Raw genomic sequence first — 14,839 nt, forward strand, 5'->3', positions numbered from 1 at the left:
GTAGGTCCTAATAAAATAGGAAGCAATTTATCGTGCTCCTGGCTTGTGATGTGAAGCCTCAACAGATGTTCATTCTGACATTACACATAAGATCTCATAGACGTTGTAACACTCATAGGGTCACTTCTGCTTGTCTAAGCATATCACTCATACTAGGGAATTTGTAGCTGGTATTGTCTTGATGTTTATTTGATCATGTACTCCATGTAGCCCTACGTGGACATCCTGCCTACTGTTTCTTATCAAACATTCAACATGGATTCATTGGGACCTTTTCTATTATTGCAAATCACAATCACTGTACTATTTCTGCTAGTCCCCTTAATCTCTACATAAGCAAGGATTGGAGATGCAAATCAAGAATCCAATGTTCTTGAATGACAAAAGGTACCTTAGCTATCATTGGTGAGCCACTGAAGAGCACAGTTAAGAGTGTTTGCTTCCTATTTAGTAACTATAAACTATAAGTAAATAATAACTGGAGCATCTTAAGTCTGAACATCTTGGATAAAGATAACAGAATGACAAGGGAACCCCGTAAACTATAATTATTATTAAAACGTTTTGGCCGTCCAACTCCAGTGAACTCTGGGTGGTGTACAGAACTAAAAAAAACCTGTGGTTTGCTCAACAACAAATTAAAACAAATTTAAAAAAAAAGATTTTTATCCCGAGTGAGAGATGTGCATCTATCCCCACTCCCCGCCCATGTGTAGGCCAACTTAAGGCAGCAAACATACCCAATACTCCTGCCTATTTTCTCTGCAACCCTGAGGCGGGCTGGGCTGAGAGAGTGACTGGCCCAGTCACCCAGCCGGCTTCCACACCTAAGGCGAGCCTAGAACTCACCCTCTTGGTTTCTAGGCCAGCATCTTAACCACTACACCAAACTGGCTCTCCTGAACTGTTTGCCTTAAGGATATTAACAAAGGGAGATGTAGGAAGGCCTAATCCATAAGTCTTTACATAGAATTATGGGACCACCTATTGAAAGGGAATTATAGGTCATATAGTCCAATCCACCACTCAGTGTAGAATCCACTTAAGCATCTTCATTATGTAGCTATCTAGTCTCCTTTTGAAAATCTTGGAGAATCCACACCGACTGCTCCACATTTAACCACTTTTAACATATGATGCATCTTTTGGGATGTATATATTCGCTGAAGATCTGTCATACATATACACAAATATGTTACTGCTGATCAAATGACCATAATAAATGAACTTACCAACAGAAGCAAAAGGAACAGGAATTGCAAAGTAAATTAAAAATCCCTATCTGGTCAAAGTAATATCCATAATTTGCTGCAAATCATTTGAGTCAACATGGCATCATCTGCATACAAGTTACATACCACTGATGCCCTAAGCATTCCTTATACACCTTTCTGAAAATGTGATTACACACTTTCTCTCTGCAGTTGTTTACAGATTCAAAATAAGAAAAAATACAAGTGCAAAAGTAGGCATACTTCAGCAAGACAATGATGTGAAACATACCTGCAAATCAACCACGAAGTATTTACAGGAAAGAAAGGGGGGGGGGGAGTTTTGAAGTGCTTCAGTCTCCAGACTTGAATATTACTAAAAATCTGTGGGGAGACCTCAAATATGCATTGCATGCAAGATCTAGTAATAATTCTGAACTAAAAGAGTTCTGCGAGGGAAAGTGGGAAAAATATCCAAAGGCAAGAATAGTTTCTTGGCTGGCTACACGAAGTGTTTGGAAACTGCGATTTCTACCAAAGGTGGTGTTACAAGGTAATGTCTGAAAGTGCCCCAGCAGAAATACACATTATTGTTTGGCATAACTGGTTGGTTTTGCTTACAACAGGTTGAAAGGAAACACTATAAAGCAAAAGGCACAATTTCTGCAAGGTATTAAATAGAACCTGCAACCACAGCCACTAAATTATTCCACCACCACCTGTGGAACTTCCCACTGGACACTAAATCCCATGTTTACTTGTATTTAATTCAGAGGAGAAACACTTGTTGAGATAAAGATATTTTATTAATGAAACCTAGGGAACTTATCCCCTCTGGACATGAACCTCTGGCAGAATACAATCACCTGTGAATAGCACTAAAATATCTGTTAAATCTTCAACAAACTCACACTGACATTTTGAGTAAAGAACAGAGCTTGAGGCTTTCAAAGTGCTGTTATCATTAAGAAAATGGCCAGTAGCATTTACCTGCCAGTGCACAGATGATCTACAGGAAGATTCACAGAAAACATTTCATCAGATGGAAAGTATGCTTAAGGAAGCTTCACATGTTGTTAAGCAAATTCTAGCAACCAAAATCCATTCTTGCCAAAGCTGTACACATTTTTTAAAATAAAATGACCCTTTATGCAATCATGTGGCTTCAAGAATGAAATAAATACCAAATTCTAGAGATATTAACCATGACAGGGTGAAACTGAATTATTTATTACAAAAAACAGTTTAAGAATGAGTGCAGGAACTGATATTAGCTGAATTGCGGATAGCTTGAGAATCCAAGATAAGACGTTTCCAACAGTTCTGAGGAAAGATAAAGCTAGAAAAGGAAATAAGCTCTTCCATTCAATGAGTTTGCTAGGGAGATGTCACAGGATATACTACTTTTTCAGGTATTACCACAAAACTATGCGATAAGACAGGTGGAATGTGCTGAGTGTGTACTCAAATAAGTTATGAAGTATGTTTGAATTTCAGAACCTCTGGAGCAAATCACCTGCTGTTCTGTTTAATTCTGAAACAAACAAGGAAGTTGTCCAAGTGGAGGAGAGGCTGCCTGCCTGCCTGCCTGCCTGCCTGCCAAATTGTAACTAAAGCAACCGCTCTTGGTCCCTGTGGTTCCTGGCAGCCATTCTGGGTGTCCATGTCAGCTATGATGACAAGTCCACAAGGCAGACTCTCTTCCTTCAAAATAAACGGATGAAGTTATGCAGCAAATTCTCTGTGCTGCTCATCCCCTGGTACACAGACACAGGGTAAGCAAGCAAGCACTAGGTCATCCTGATTCAGTCCTTCTTAGACAACATTTCTAGGGGTGCCATTATGAGTCACTGCTTTTAAATTGGGAATGTTTGCTTGATGGCTGCAGGACCGATGAGAGGAAATGCCCACTTCAAAGACCTCATGGATAGCCTTACGGAAGCAGTGAAAATTGTAGTCTATTAAGCCTGCAAGGAAAAATGGATTGTGATGAAAATGAAGAGAAGCAAAGCACACTCCATTTGGGAAAATCTCAGAAAATGAGTGGTGTGATATGGAAGTTTTTGAAGTTGAAATGTTGTGAATTCAAAATGTCCTGTTTTGAGCTCAGAAGGCATCTTCTGGAATGGCAAAAACACTGAAGCAACTCTGGTAAGATGGAAACAACCCACTTCAGATGCAGAACAGTTGTTTCAGGCACAAAATCCTTCCAATTCTAAACATTTTGCATGCCTTCTTCATTGTTCTGCAGGAAATAATTTTCCCTACAGAAAACCATACTATTTTCAACTAACCATTCACCCTGTTGCTAGAAAGCAGTCTTCTTCTTCCTTGCAGCTCATTCCATTTCTTGTTACAAAAAGCTACATGTTTTAAAGCAAAATGTGAATCTCAGCAACCTTAGAGGATAAGCAATACAACCTGCAAGGCTACAATCAAGCATGCACTCTGTTCCAAATTGATAGTAAAAAAGTGAAAGATCTCAACATAAAATTCAATTGGATTTAGGACTAAAAGTAGGCTTCTCTAATAAGGAAAGCTGTAACTTTGTTTTCAATATTGTTTTATATGGGATGAAATCAATCAAAATAATTCTGGAATGCTGAATTGAGTGAGTTCTCCCAGAACACTTTCGAAAGTTGGTTGGGTAAAGGAGTTGTCCGTGGCTTTCACAAAGACAAGACAACAAAAGACAGCAAAAATTTTATGAAGAACCTCTTCAGAGGTTTCTAATAGAAAAAAAAAAAGGAAAAGGTAAATAACAACTTCTGAGAGAGTTGCATTTTAAAGAAACTATAGGAGACAAACTTTTCCAAAGGCTTCCCTACTCCTCCTTTCCCTGGCTTACCAGAAAGGTTCTATAAACTGTGTAACATTTACTCAATGGACAAACCTCAACAAAGGTCATCCAATAGCTTTTTTAAAAAGCATTTTGGAAAATACATATAGAACTTTCTGCAAATATTTGAGAATTTATACTAGACTTCTAACAGAGACAGTGATGCATGGAGAGAACAGATTCAGATTATATCAACCCAACCAGTCTGGACAGTTTTCATCCAGTTTCCAACCTTCCCTTTTTAGGTCCTCCTGTTTAACATCTACATGAGGCTGCTGGGTCAGGTCATCCAATGATTTGGGGTGAGGTACCACCAGTATACCAGAGTCACCCATTGGGGGGAGATGGGCAGCATACAAATTTAATAATAAATAAATAAATAAATAAATAAATATTGATGATAGCCAGCTTTACATCTCCAGCCCAGGATGCCTGAGTGATGATGTAGATGTCCCGTCCCAATGTCTGGAGGCTGTGGGGGCCTGGATGGGGTGCAAAGGCTTTGGCTCAACCCAAGCAAGACTGAGTGGTGCCAAGGACCTTCCACTGTTGCTCTTGGATGAGATGGCACTGCCTCAGACAGACCTTGTGCAAAATCTGTGGGTCCTCCTAGATTCACAACTCCTGCTCAAAGAGCAGGTGGCAGCTGCAGCTAAGGGAATCTTTGCACACCTTCGGGGTGTGCGCCAGTTGCACCCATTCTGGACCAGAAGGCCCTGCTCAATCATTCATGCTCTTGTGACCTCCCATCTGGACTACTGCAATGTGCTCTACATGGGACTGCCCTTGAAGAGCATTTGGAAGCATTCAATTTTAATTTTGTTTGCTGCCCAGGGTCACTTGTTGAGATGGGCAGGTATGCAAATCAAATGAATAAAAAACAAATTAATTACTGGACTACTGGACTTTTTCAGCCTTGTGGAAGCTGAGGCACACTCTGTAGAAATGTGAAAAACATTTTGACCTTTCAGCATTCTAAGATCAAAACAAAATGCTCGTTTCATGAGAATTTTCTGAGTTTGAGGCAAACTACATTGGATTTCTCTTCCCCCTGAAATAAAGCAAGGCTGTTTCAAGGAGTGCTGTTTTGAGTGTCCTGGCTGTTCTATGAGTGACATGCTATTTTCAATGCTGTGCTCAGTGTTTTCCCCCAGCATTTCTCCAGCCTAGCCAATTCAGCAGCAGAGGCCAGTTCTATCCTTGATGACAGCAGATGAGATGATGATGCCTGGACAGACACTGCTACTTTTGGGCCCAAATCCCTGACCAGCCTAGATCAGACAGAGTAGTGCATCAGATTTCAGATTGGATTTCAAATGGCTTAGCCCAAATAAAAATACTAATGAATATCTTCTACATTATCTGTCTGCTTCCCTGGTAAGTTTGCTTGCTTGTTTGTTTATATTATTTACTAGCAAAGTTAGAGTTGTATCATCGCATGTGTTCTGTGCTGTGGAAGAAGCCATTCTATAAAAGTGTGAACACATTATAGAAGTAATGCTATTGTCATTTTCTAGTTCAAAACTGAAAATGCAGCAGCTATGCTGTTGGTTTGTGAGCTTGAGAGTGGGAATATCCAGAGTATCTTCTCCTCACTTGGCTTTTAGGATACATGGTAGAAAATGCATATTATGTGGTCTGCCAAGTATTACAGGTAGTCCTCGACCTATGACCATTCATTCAGTGACAGTTCAAAGTTACCATGGTACTGAATAAATGGTGGTTATGAGAGATCCTCGGAATTCTGGCCGTTTCAGCACCCTTGTGATCACATGATCTCAATCTGGGTGCTTAGCAACCAGTTCACACTTAGACCGGTCGCAGCACCCTGCAGTTATATGATCGTCATTTGCAACCTTCCCTGCAGCTTCTGCAGAAAATCAGTAGAAAAGCCGGCAGGAAACCTCACAAGTTGCTGGGGTAAGTCTCCCCCACCCACATACCTTCCCCCAGCCCTTCTGATCTTGCACCACTCACGTGCCCTCCCTGACCCTTGCTGCGCCTCCCTTGTGCACCCCCATGCACCCTCCCCAAGCCTCACTGCATTTCTCACCCTTTCACCCTTGTTCACCCTCCCCTCCCCGCACCTTGCACACCCCCTCACACCCCCATAGCCTCCCCGACCCTTGCCATCCCTCCCTTGCACCCTTGCGCCCCTCATGCACCCTCCCCGACCCATGCCTCACGCACCCCTTCGCACCCTCCCCAACCTGTGCACCCTCACACGCTGCCTAGCTCACGCCTCTTGCACACCCCTTCCACCCTTCCCCATGCCCCTCACTTCCTCCCCCACCTGCCAGAAACCACTTACTTGCCTGCCTGGCATTTACAATTTCCTGCCGGCTTCCCCACTGACTTTGGTTGTGGGAAATCGGCAGGAAGTTGCCTTGCCTAATGACTGTGGGATTCGGTTAACAATGGCAAATGGGACTGCAGGGATTGCCATTGCTAAGCGATGCAGTCATGCTTTATGACCACATTGCTTAGCAATGGAAATTCTGGTCCCAATTGCTGTTGTAAGTCGAGGACCACCTATACTATCTGGCATTTAATGTAACTTTAGAATAACGCTCTCCTTTCTTGTGATTGTCATTTGTGCAACAGCACAAATGCTTCTTATGTGGCCACTTAGCTAAGCTGTTCAGGTTAGGCAAATTATCCTCTCTCCAATGCTAGAACTATTGATTTCATGGTCTGTTAGGGTTCAATGTAATTTTAAAGCAACTTCTGCAAATGGAGTAATAAGTAATAGCATAGACTATCAGTCTATCTATTTTTTTGGATCTGGAAAATGAAGAAAAAAGGACATTCTGAGCTCCCACAGTTTCCAATGACCTGAACATTTGAAATGTTTTTAACGTTCTCTATGACACTTGGAACACTTGAAGTATTGCAACTTCCATTTCACTGGGACACAGCCAGCTCAGACTAAATATTTCAGATGAGACTCTTCTGCCCTGAATTTGAAGCAGAGTACATTTTCTATTTCGGAAAAAATAACGAAATTATGAGGTACACAAGCCCTTTTGCTCACCTTTGCGTTCAAAGCTTTCTTCTCTAAGGATACACACCAAAGCCAGAAACTTTGTCACTTCTTTTAAATATAGAACAGTTGTGTTATTGAGTTTAATAATTGCCATAGATTCCTTGTCATATGCGCTACCACTCCCATCTTCTTTTAACCTACAGTAGGTTGAAGGAGAAAAGACTGTTCAGCATACCTGAGATTTAAATGTAGCACTTAATTCAAACATGACACAATTTAGATCTCTAATTTATATTTAGGCACTTGAATTGAACGATTAATCTACAACAAATAAAATAAATATCTTTGCAGGTCAATCAAGCTAAAAAGCAAATGTTGGACAACAGTTAACAGCAAGCTTGCCACAATATAATCAAAATATAATCAAAATATAAGGCCGTCAGTATTGTGGCAAGCTTGCTGTTAACTGTTGTCCAACATTTGCTTTTTAGCTTGATTGACCTGCAAAGATATTTTATTTGTTGTAAATTAATTGTTCAATTCGATAGCAACAATGGTATTGTGATCATGAAGTGAGACTTCACCAAAATATAATATAGGGAGATGCCCCCACTTATTTCAAACTGAAATATCTTCCAACAACAGTAGCTGCAATAGTAAACAAGAACATACTACAAAGGAGGCAAAATGGTTAAAATGAAGTTTCCTCTCAACTCATTTATTAAAAACTGACCTGGAATTGACATCATCAGCAAGTTCCCTCACTGGCAGAAAGCATTCCTAACCAAAAGAATGTGGATATTTCATCTTCTACGTAAGAATCTTTAGAAACATTACGAACAGAGGTGAGCATGGGCCACCAAAGTTGAGCAAAAAATGCTGCTAATACAGGAAGAAATTTGTACTCAGCTCACTTCATATTATTACAGCTGCTATTCACTAACTTCTCCTCTATGAAACAACCTTGGTGGTTCTTATTTTCTAGTCTTTTCTCCAAATGCATGAGGGCAGTAAATTTCATTCAAGGACAGACACACCAGGTTTCATAAGGAAGCTTGCTCAGGAACCTGGACTTCACTAGTTTCTGGACAGAACTGTGCCAACAATAAGCAAAGGTGACATCAGCATCCCCACCTTTTATCAACCTAAAAGTTTCATAATCTCAAGCATATCTTGCATTTCCCAGAAATATTCCCAAACCATAAAGGATCTTCTTAAGTACTCAGAAGTCACTACGTTAACTTCTTTCGAGATTGTTGTTCCATACTTCTATAGTACTTACCCATATATGCAAGAAACATCAATGACAACGTCAATCATGTCGCAACACAACTCGTATGACTGCATGTCAACAGGGGAACTATCTGTTGCAATATAGATCTTGCTGACAACATCAAAAAGAAAAGCTTTCTCAATCCCTGAGTTCTTCAGAAAATGAAAAGACAGACTTAAATTAGGGATACATCTCACAGATACCCACATCTGTTCCAAGATTCCTGTTCTGGGGTAACATTTGCTTTTATTTATTTTGCAATACTTTATTATATATAATTAGGAGGTAAAAATCTCCACTTAATATAAAGGAACTACTGAACACACTGTATATTTTAATAGTTTCACTAGTGAGTAGTCCAAAACTTTGATGTACAAAGATTTTAATTTGCTTAAAAAGTCTAATATAAACCTGTAATCACTCAAAATCTGTTTAAGATCAGCATGATTAAATAGTCACCAACCCATCTCTGCTTTGTAGGCAAAAGTTCTTCCCAAGATTTCTTGGTGTCAATTTCACCATCTCCTAAGTGAAAATAGCTCATTTACTAACTTTCACATTACTTGTCTTTCAAAAATGCAGAGTAATTAACTGCTACTTACTGATATAAAGATATTCAGCAGGTTTTCCAAAGTGGGCAACTGTGGAATGAGCTTTTGCACCACCTTACTGAAGGCTTCAAATATTGAGTGATCATAGATGCTGGTCAAATAAAAGCTAAAAGAAGAACTCTAATTAATTACCTGAGTAGTTCCAAATGTTACCTGCTGTTTTGGCAAAAACTGATACCACCATTGTTAGCTGTTAGCAAACTGATGAGATCTAAAACTAATCTATTTAAGGCAAATTCTGATCCCTTCATCTTTCTGGATGACAAAGACCACATCTTCTGAATAATCGATTGCATCTGATTTCATTAAATCAGCTGTGTTTCTTTTCTCTCTTTACTTAACACACAGGTTGGCAAACTTTACTGGTATGAGGCATTCTTACATAATGGTGCAGGTATCCAAATAAGCATATTTTTAAGAAATGGCTGAAACTTTGCAAGACAGCCTATTTTCTAGGATTTCAAATTCTCAACTGAAATCTCTTGAAATTCTTTTGTTCATGTGATTCATGGTTAACTTAACTATGATTTATTGAAATAACCTGGATCTGCATGGCACATTAAACCATAATCCAAATCACTGGCTAGCTTTCCCCTCCTATAGGAACTGGGAAAAATTATGAAATATTTGCTAACATTTTCATTTTAATTAATCAACTGGTTAATATGTAAACAAATGATCTGTTTGGAAATATATTTATACCAAATCAAGAAATGGACTAACACATGAGAGGGGAAAGAACTTGGTTTCAGGATGAGCCAAATTTCAGTTTTCAGAAGTTCAAGAAAATGATAAAGTCAGAAAAACAAAGAATCAGAAAAAGTAAAACAGTGACAGCATTTCAGATTTGTAAAAAGTATATTCTGACCCTTGGTTGTTTCTCCCCGCCCCCCTGAAAATTAGTGCTTTATCTGTTTCATTCAGTGGAAGGTAAAATCCAAAATACCTGCTTTTCTTAGTTTTACTACAGTGCTTACTGCTTCTTCTCTATATCCAAGCAAGAATAAGAATGCTTCCTACATTTCAGCAAATTATAGTTCCATTTGTAACAAAAAATAAACTTTTATAAACTAAATTTTCCATAATATATTTTATGAAGTTACATGGCTTTATATCCATAAATGGTGTTAACAATTAAGCATTTTGTTTTCTCTCTTGCTTCCAAACTCCTGAAAATTTTATACTGCTAAATTGTAGTTTAAAATATAGTGGGCAGCTCTGTGCTTTAGTGCAGACCACATCCATGGTCTCATCTTTGAAACTGAAACTCCAACAACACAAATGGAGAAGCTGGGAATTTAATGGGGCATGGGATCATCTATCAATATCTTAAGCATTTTAAAGAGTTTCCCCATTTCACCTTTTCTGACTAGAGAGTTCAACAGTTTAAAAAAAATCAAATATCACTGCTGATGGAGGGGGAAGATAGTTTTCACAATTTTAAAATAAAATGTGCAGTGATTCTGTCCTTACATACTAGAAAATGTACATTTCTTAGGAAAAAAAAGTTCCCTTTTGCATCTAATCTACAAGCTGTCTATTGCCAGTTTAAAATTACTAACCATTTTCAGATGTAAATACATATAAAGCCTACAAGTAGCATCACCTAGAAGAGATATCTCTCTTTTCTGCATAGTATGCCTCTAACACATTTCTAAAGCTATTTTTCTCCCTGAACACATGGTATACAATCAAACAGCATTTCTTTACTGAATGATGTCTTCTCTGCTATTCACACATTTCAGAAAACTCAGCTACTCCTCTCTCTGACCTCAACTAGTAATCTAATATCAGCTGTTTGAAAGCATATAAGAGCTAAAGAAATTTCACTTGCCTAAGATGTAGTTTTTCTAACCCAGCATCACCAAGATCATCATTAGCTCTTTGATGAATATCCCTCTGAGTTTCTATTTTATGGTCATCCGATAAGCCATCAACTTTATGAATAAAAACTTCAAAGTTCATTTCTGGATTGATTTTGTAAGCTTTTGAAACTGTAATATGGAGCCTGGTTAATGCTTCCATGTAGTCATCCTGTAAAACAAATGTAATACCTATTCTTGCATGATCAGCTTACTTTACTAGACACCATAAAAACATGAAAGATTGTTTAATCTTTCTAATTGTTTTTGCAGAAACTGACCTTATGAGAAATCCCAAGAGCACCTATGACTCAGAACCATTTCTTTACCCATTTGAGATCAAGCCCCATGCTAAAAACTATTAGCACTAATATGATGAAAAGTTAATGTTGAGACAAAAGCTGGGGAAATATTAACAGCAACATTAACCTCAGTTAACTGTATCATTACCACTAACTGTAGTTATGAGAGTTTATTGAGATTAGTGTTGTTATTAACCTCACTCTATTATTAATGTTTACAGCACCTTTGCACTTTTAGAGCCTTATCACCCTAAAAAGCCCCTGTCCCTCTGCCACCATTAACAAAACAGCCACATCTCCTTTCCAACCTGTGCGTCAATAACATAAATGAGAGCTCCAGTTCCTCTGAAAATCATCTCGTAATCAAACGTTGGATCAAAGAAATCCATTTGTCCAGGAAAATCCCATATTTGAAAGTTCACAAAGGAGCTGTTAGAAATATCGTCCTTATAGATTTTGTTGGTGCTTTCCAGAAAGAGAGTTTCGTTGGGAGACATTTTGTGAAAGACCACCTGCCAGGAGAAGAAAACACACATTCGTTAGGTGAGTATGTACGTGTCCAGGGCCCTCAGCTGCCCTGCCGGGGACGAAGACCGGGAGGCATCGCTCGGGGAAGCGTCTCCCCGCGTGGTCTGGCAGGGGCCGGGCCGGGCCGGGCCGGGCCAGGACGCGCCCGGCCCGAAGCCCTCCAGGCCCGGGAGAGGTGCGCCCCGGACGAAGCCATCCTGAAGGAGCCGGAGGGGAGGCGTCATACCTTCTGGATCGAGGACTTCCCGCTGCGCCGCAGCCCCATCAACAGGATGCGGGGCTGCTTGGAGGAGTCGCCGCCACCGCCCGCCCCCAGCCCGCCGCCCCCGCCGCTGCCAGGACCCGCGATGCCGATCCCGCCGCCGCCCGCCAGCTCGGCCCCGTCGTCCTCGCCCGCCTCGTCCTCGTCGGCGCCGTATCCGAAGTCTTTGGGGAACGCGTCGGCCGTGCCCAGACTGCCCGCGGGCAAGGCTGCACCGCCCAGCTGCGCCGGCTCCTCGGCGGCGCCCGCGGCCCCGAACGGCAAGGCGGCCATGGCGAGCCCAGCCGAAGACGGACGTCCCCGCTGATTGGCCGCCGCGGCGGGAGCGGGCACGTGACCCACGAGACCCGCCCTCCCGCCGGCCGCTTCCGGGGCCGGGCCGTCGCGGGCGCCCCCTCTGGACTGGGGGTGTCGGGCAGGCAAGCAGGGAAGCGGCCTGGCAAGCCCCCTCCGCCCCAGGCCCCTTCGCAGGGAGCCCGGCACGTGGCAGGAGCAGGGGAAGGGCACCGACAGCCGGCGGGCGACCTGTAGAGAAGAGGGATGCGGCCTACGATGCACTGTGCGAGCGTCCCTGGCCAGGGTGGGGGAGAATCCCGGTGGCGGGGAAGAACGTCGAGGCGGGGCCGTAGTAAGGGATTCCCGGAGGTTGCGCTCCCCGGGAAACGCCGCGGCTCGATCTGCCCGGCCCATTCCCTCCTGCAGGGCTGGCGCGCTCCGGGTTCCTTCCATCGAACAGCGGCGTCTCTCCGGAGCCCAGAAGTGCCCCTTCCCTCCCGCAGCGCCTGCCCTCCGGTTTGAGCCCCCCCAGATCCGGATGGGCCACCACTGCGGCGGGGACCCGGCTCCTCGCGCAGGCCTTCGGCGAGGGAGAGGGAGACCCCTCGCTTCATCACCCTCACCTTCTATCCTCTATCTTTTTTTTATGTGTTATTGATTTTATTGTAATTTCCTTGTTTGATTGTTGTGAGCCGCCCAGAGTCGTTGGGAGTCGGGCAGCATACCAGTTTGATCAATCATTATTAGTAGTATATGGCCCATATCCTTGCCTCGTTCTGGGCTCTTTTGCATTCTGGCCCAGAGCCCAGGGATCACTGTAGTCGGGCATGCCAATAAAGGATACTTAATGTCATTTAACTCCAAAACTTTGGTACCTTATGTTGAGTGGCCATTTTTCCCCCAACAGGAGTAAGTTCCAAATAAACTTTTATTAACCGCTTACTGCCCCCAAGCCCCTCAAAGAAAGCAGAATACCCATCTCCCAGCCAGCTAGACAAAGGATTATGATACCAAATGATACCAGAAATTCCAACATGCCATCACCGAACATGGTGGAGAAAATAAATGGAGCAAATAAAATGGAGGGCTACACCGTTTAATAAAAGTGACCAGGGTCAAACCCAGCTCCTGTCTTTGCCAAATCCCATTGGATCCAAATTGATCCTCCCTGCCCTCAGACAAAGTCCCCTGCAATCCGGTCTACACAAAAGAATCCTCTCACCAGTTTACAGCACAGCCCAAGGACAGCCCTAACAAGGGATTTGAAACAGTAACAAGGTAAGAAACCCATCCTCAATCAGCCTGATTACTGACATTCCATCTCCTTCACAATGGATTTCCCCATGCTGCCCTCCTGAAAGGCCCCTCAACAGGAACAAACCCCAGGGATAAGGACTTGCCTACACACTTTCCCCCAAACTGGCCAGCAAATCAGGTCCCTATAATTTTCCACCTTGTAGCCCTCAATGTCTATAAAAATCTTAACTTTCCCATCATTTGGGGTCCCTCTTTCTTGTAAAGCAGGCACCCAAATAAACATGGTTCTTCTCTTCAGTGTACTTCTCAATTTTCCACACTATCACACCACCACCCATTTCTAGCAAAAGTCTGCTTTGAAAATGGCTCAGCTTAGCCCACCAATCACATCCTTCTGTAATACTGAGTTGGGTGCCAAGTGGCTCTGACCTGGGCCTTGGGCAGTTCAAGAGTTTTATTCATCATCTGGCTGAAGGGAGGCTTATCAAATTAGAAGAAATGAGGAATGGCTAAGAGAAAGATGACTGAAAAAGGTCAGGGGAAGGTTATGGAAAGGTGGTTGGATGACAGCTACAGAGGAGCTGGGAGGAAATGGATTACAGATAGTTATGACTGCAGTTGGGACTGGGACATTGTGCTTAATAACAGCAATCCAGGTAGTTGATGGTCAGTTGTTGTAGTAACCCAAGATGCACAGGTCATTAAGTGGGAAGCAGAGGGAGTCCCAGGTAAGAATGCGGGGGTGTCGCGGAGGGGTGGGGGTGGGGAAGGCCCTGGGAGGTCTGGCACAGGCTGCATGCAGGTCAGGGGAGGGGATGCTCAGCATGAGGCTGAGGAAAGAGGGTGTCGGGTGGATCGCAGGCAAACAGGAAAGAAGGTGTGGGGTACATGCGATTGCAGGGAGGCCATGGAAAGGGTGTAGGATATGTGTGTATGATCACAGGGAGGCTGAGGAAAGAGCCCACAGGGTGTGTACATGCATGTGGGTGCAGGGAGGCCGAGAAAAGAGTGTGCAGGGTACATGTGTGTGTGATAGCAGGGAGGCTGAGGAAAGAGGGCACAGGGTGTGTGTGAGCGAAGGGGGAAGGAGGGCATGGTGCATGCAAAGAAAGGCTGGGGTGGGGGTGATTTGCGACCTTCCTTGCCGGCTTTCCATTGACTTTGCTTGGGGGAAGCAGGAGGGAAGGGCATAAATGGTGATCACATGACTGCAGGATGCTGCAACTGGTCATAAGTGTGAGCTGGTTGCCGGACACCCAAATTTTGTTCACATGACTGCGGGGGTGCTGCAACAGCTGGAATTTCGAGGACTGGTCGTAAGTCCATTCAGCACTGTTGTAACTTCAAACAGTCGCTGAATGAATGGTCGTAATTCAATGACTACCTATATCTGGACCCACTTCAGTCTGGCTTCAGGCCAGATCACAGTACA

General features: G+C 42.8%; 1 protein-coding gene across 1 annotated transcript; it reads right to left on the minus strand.

The window, feature by feature from the left end:
- Positions 1-1,995: 1,995 nt before the first annotated feature.
- RRAGC (Ras related GTP binding C) lies at positions 1,996-12,183 on the minus strand. The gene is made up of 7 exons (XM_088154303.1): positions 11,839-12,183; positions 11,393-11,596; positions 10,755-10,954; positions 8,912-9,026; positions 8,319-8,461; positions 7,085-7,233; positions 1,996-3,178 (listed from the first exon to the last, which is right to left on the minus strand). The coding sequence occupies exons 1-7, from the start codon at positions 12,145-12,147 to the stop codon at positions 3,027-3,029; spliced, it is 1,272 nt and encodes a 423-aa protein (XP_088010429.1). The 5' UTR covers positions 12,148-12,183; the 3' UTR covers positions 1,996-3,026.
- Positions 12,184-14,839: the final 2,656 nt, after the last annotated feature.

This window comes from Python bivittatus, unplaced genomic scaffold (genome assembly GCF_059951505.1).
Source record: "Python bivittatus isolate LINGU-HERP-01145 unplaced genomic scaffold, Pbiv_v1 ctg000040_np1212, whole genome shotgun sequence".
In the NCBI taxonomy this organism is placed as follows: domain Eukaryota; kingdom Metazoa; phylum Chordata; class Lepidosauria; order Squamata; family Pythonidae; genus Python; species Python bivittatus.

What these genes read in the sequence shown, in the direction of transcription:
- RRAGC (XM_088154303.1), bottom strand. Translation starts at nt 12,147, where the DNA reads ATGGCCGCCTTGCCGTTCGGGGCCGCGGGCGCCGCCGAGGAGCCGGCG. An exon ending in TTAGAAAAACTACATCTTAG is followed by an intron (nt 9,027 to 10,754) that starts GCAAGTGAAATT and finishes TTCTTCTTTTAG; the next exon opens with CTTTTATTTGACCAGCATCT. An exon ending in GATGTTTCTTGCATATATGG is followed by an intron (nt 7,234 to 8,318) that starts GTAAGTACTATA and finishes AACCTACTGTAG; the next exon opens with GTTAAAAGAAGATGGGAGTG.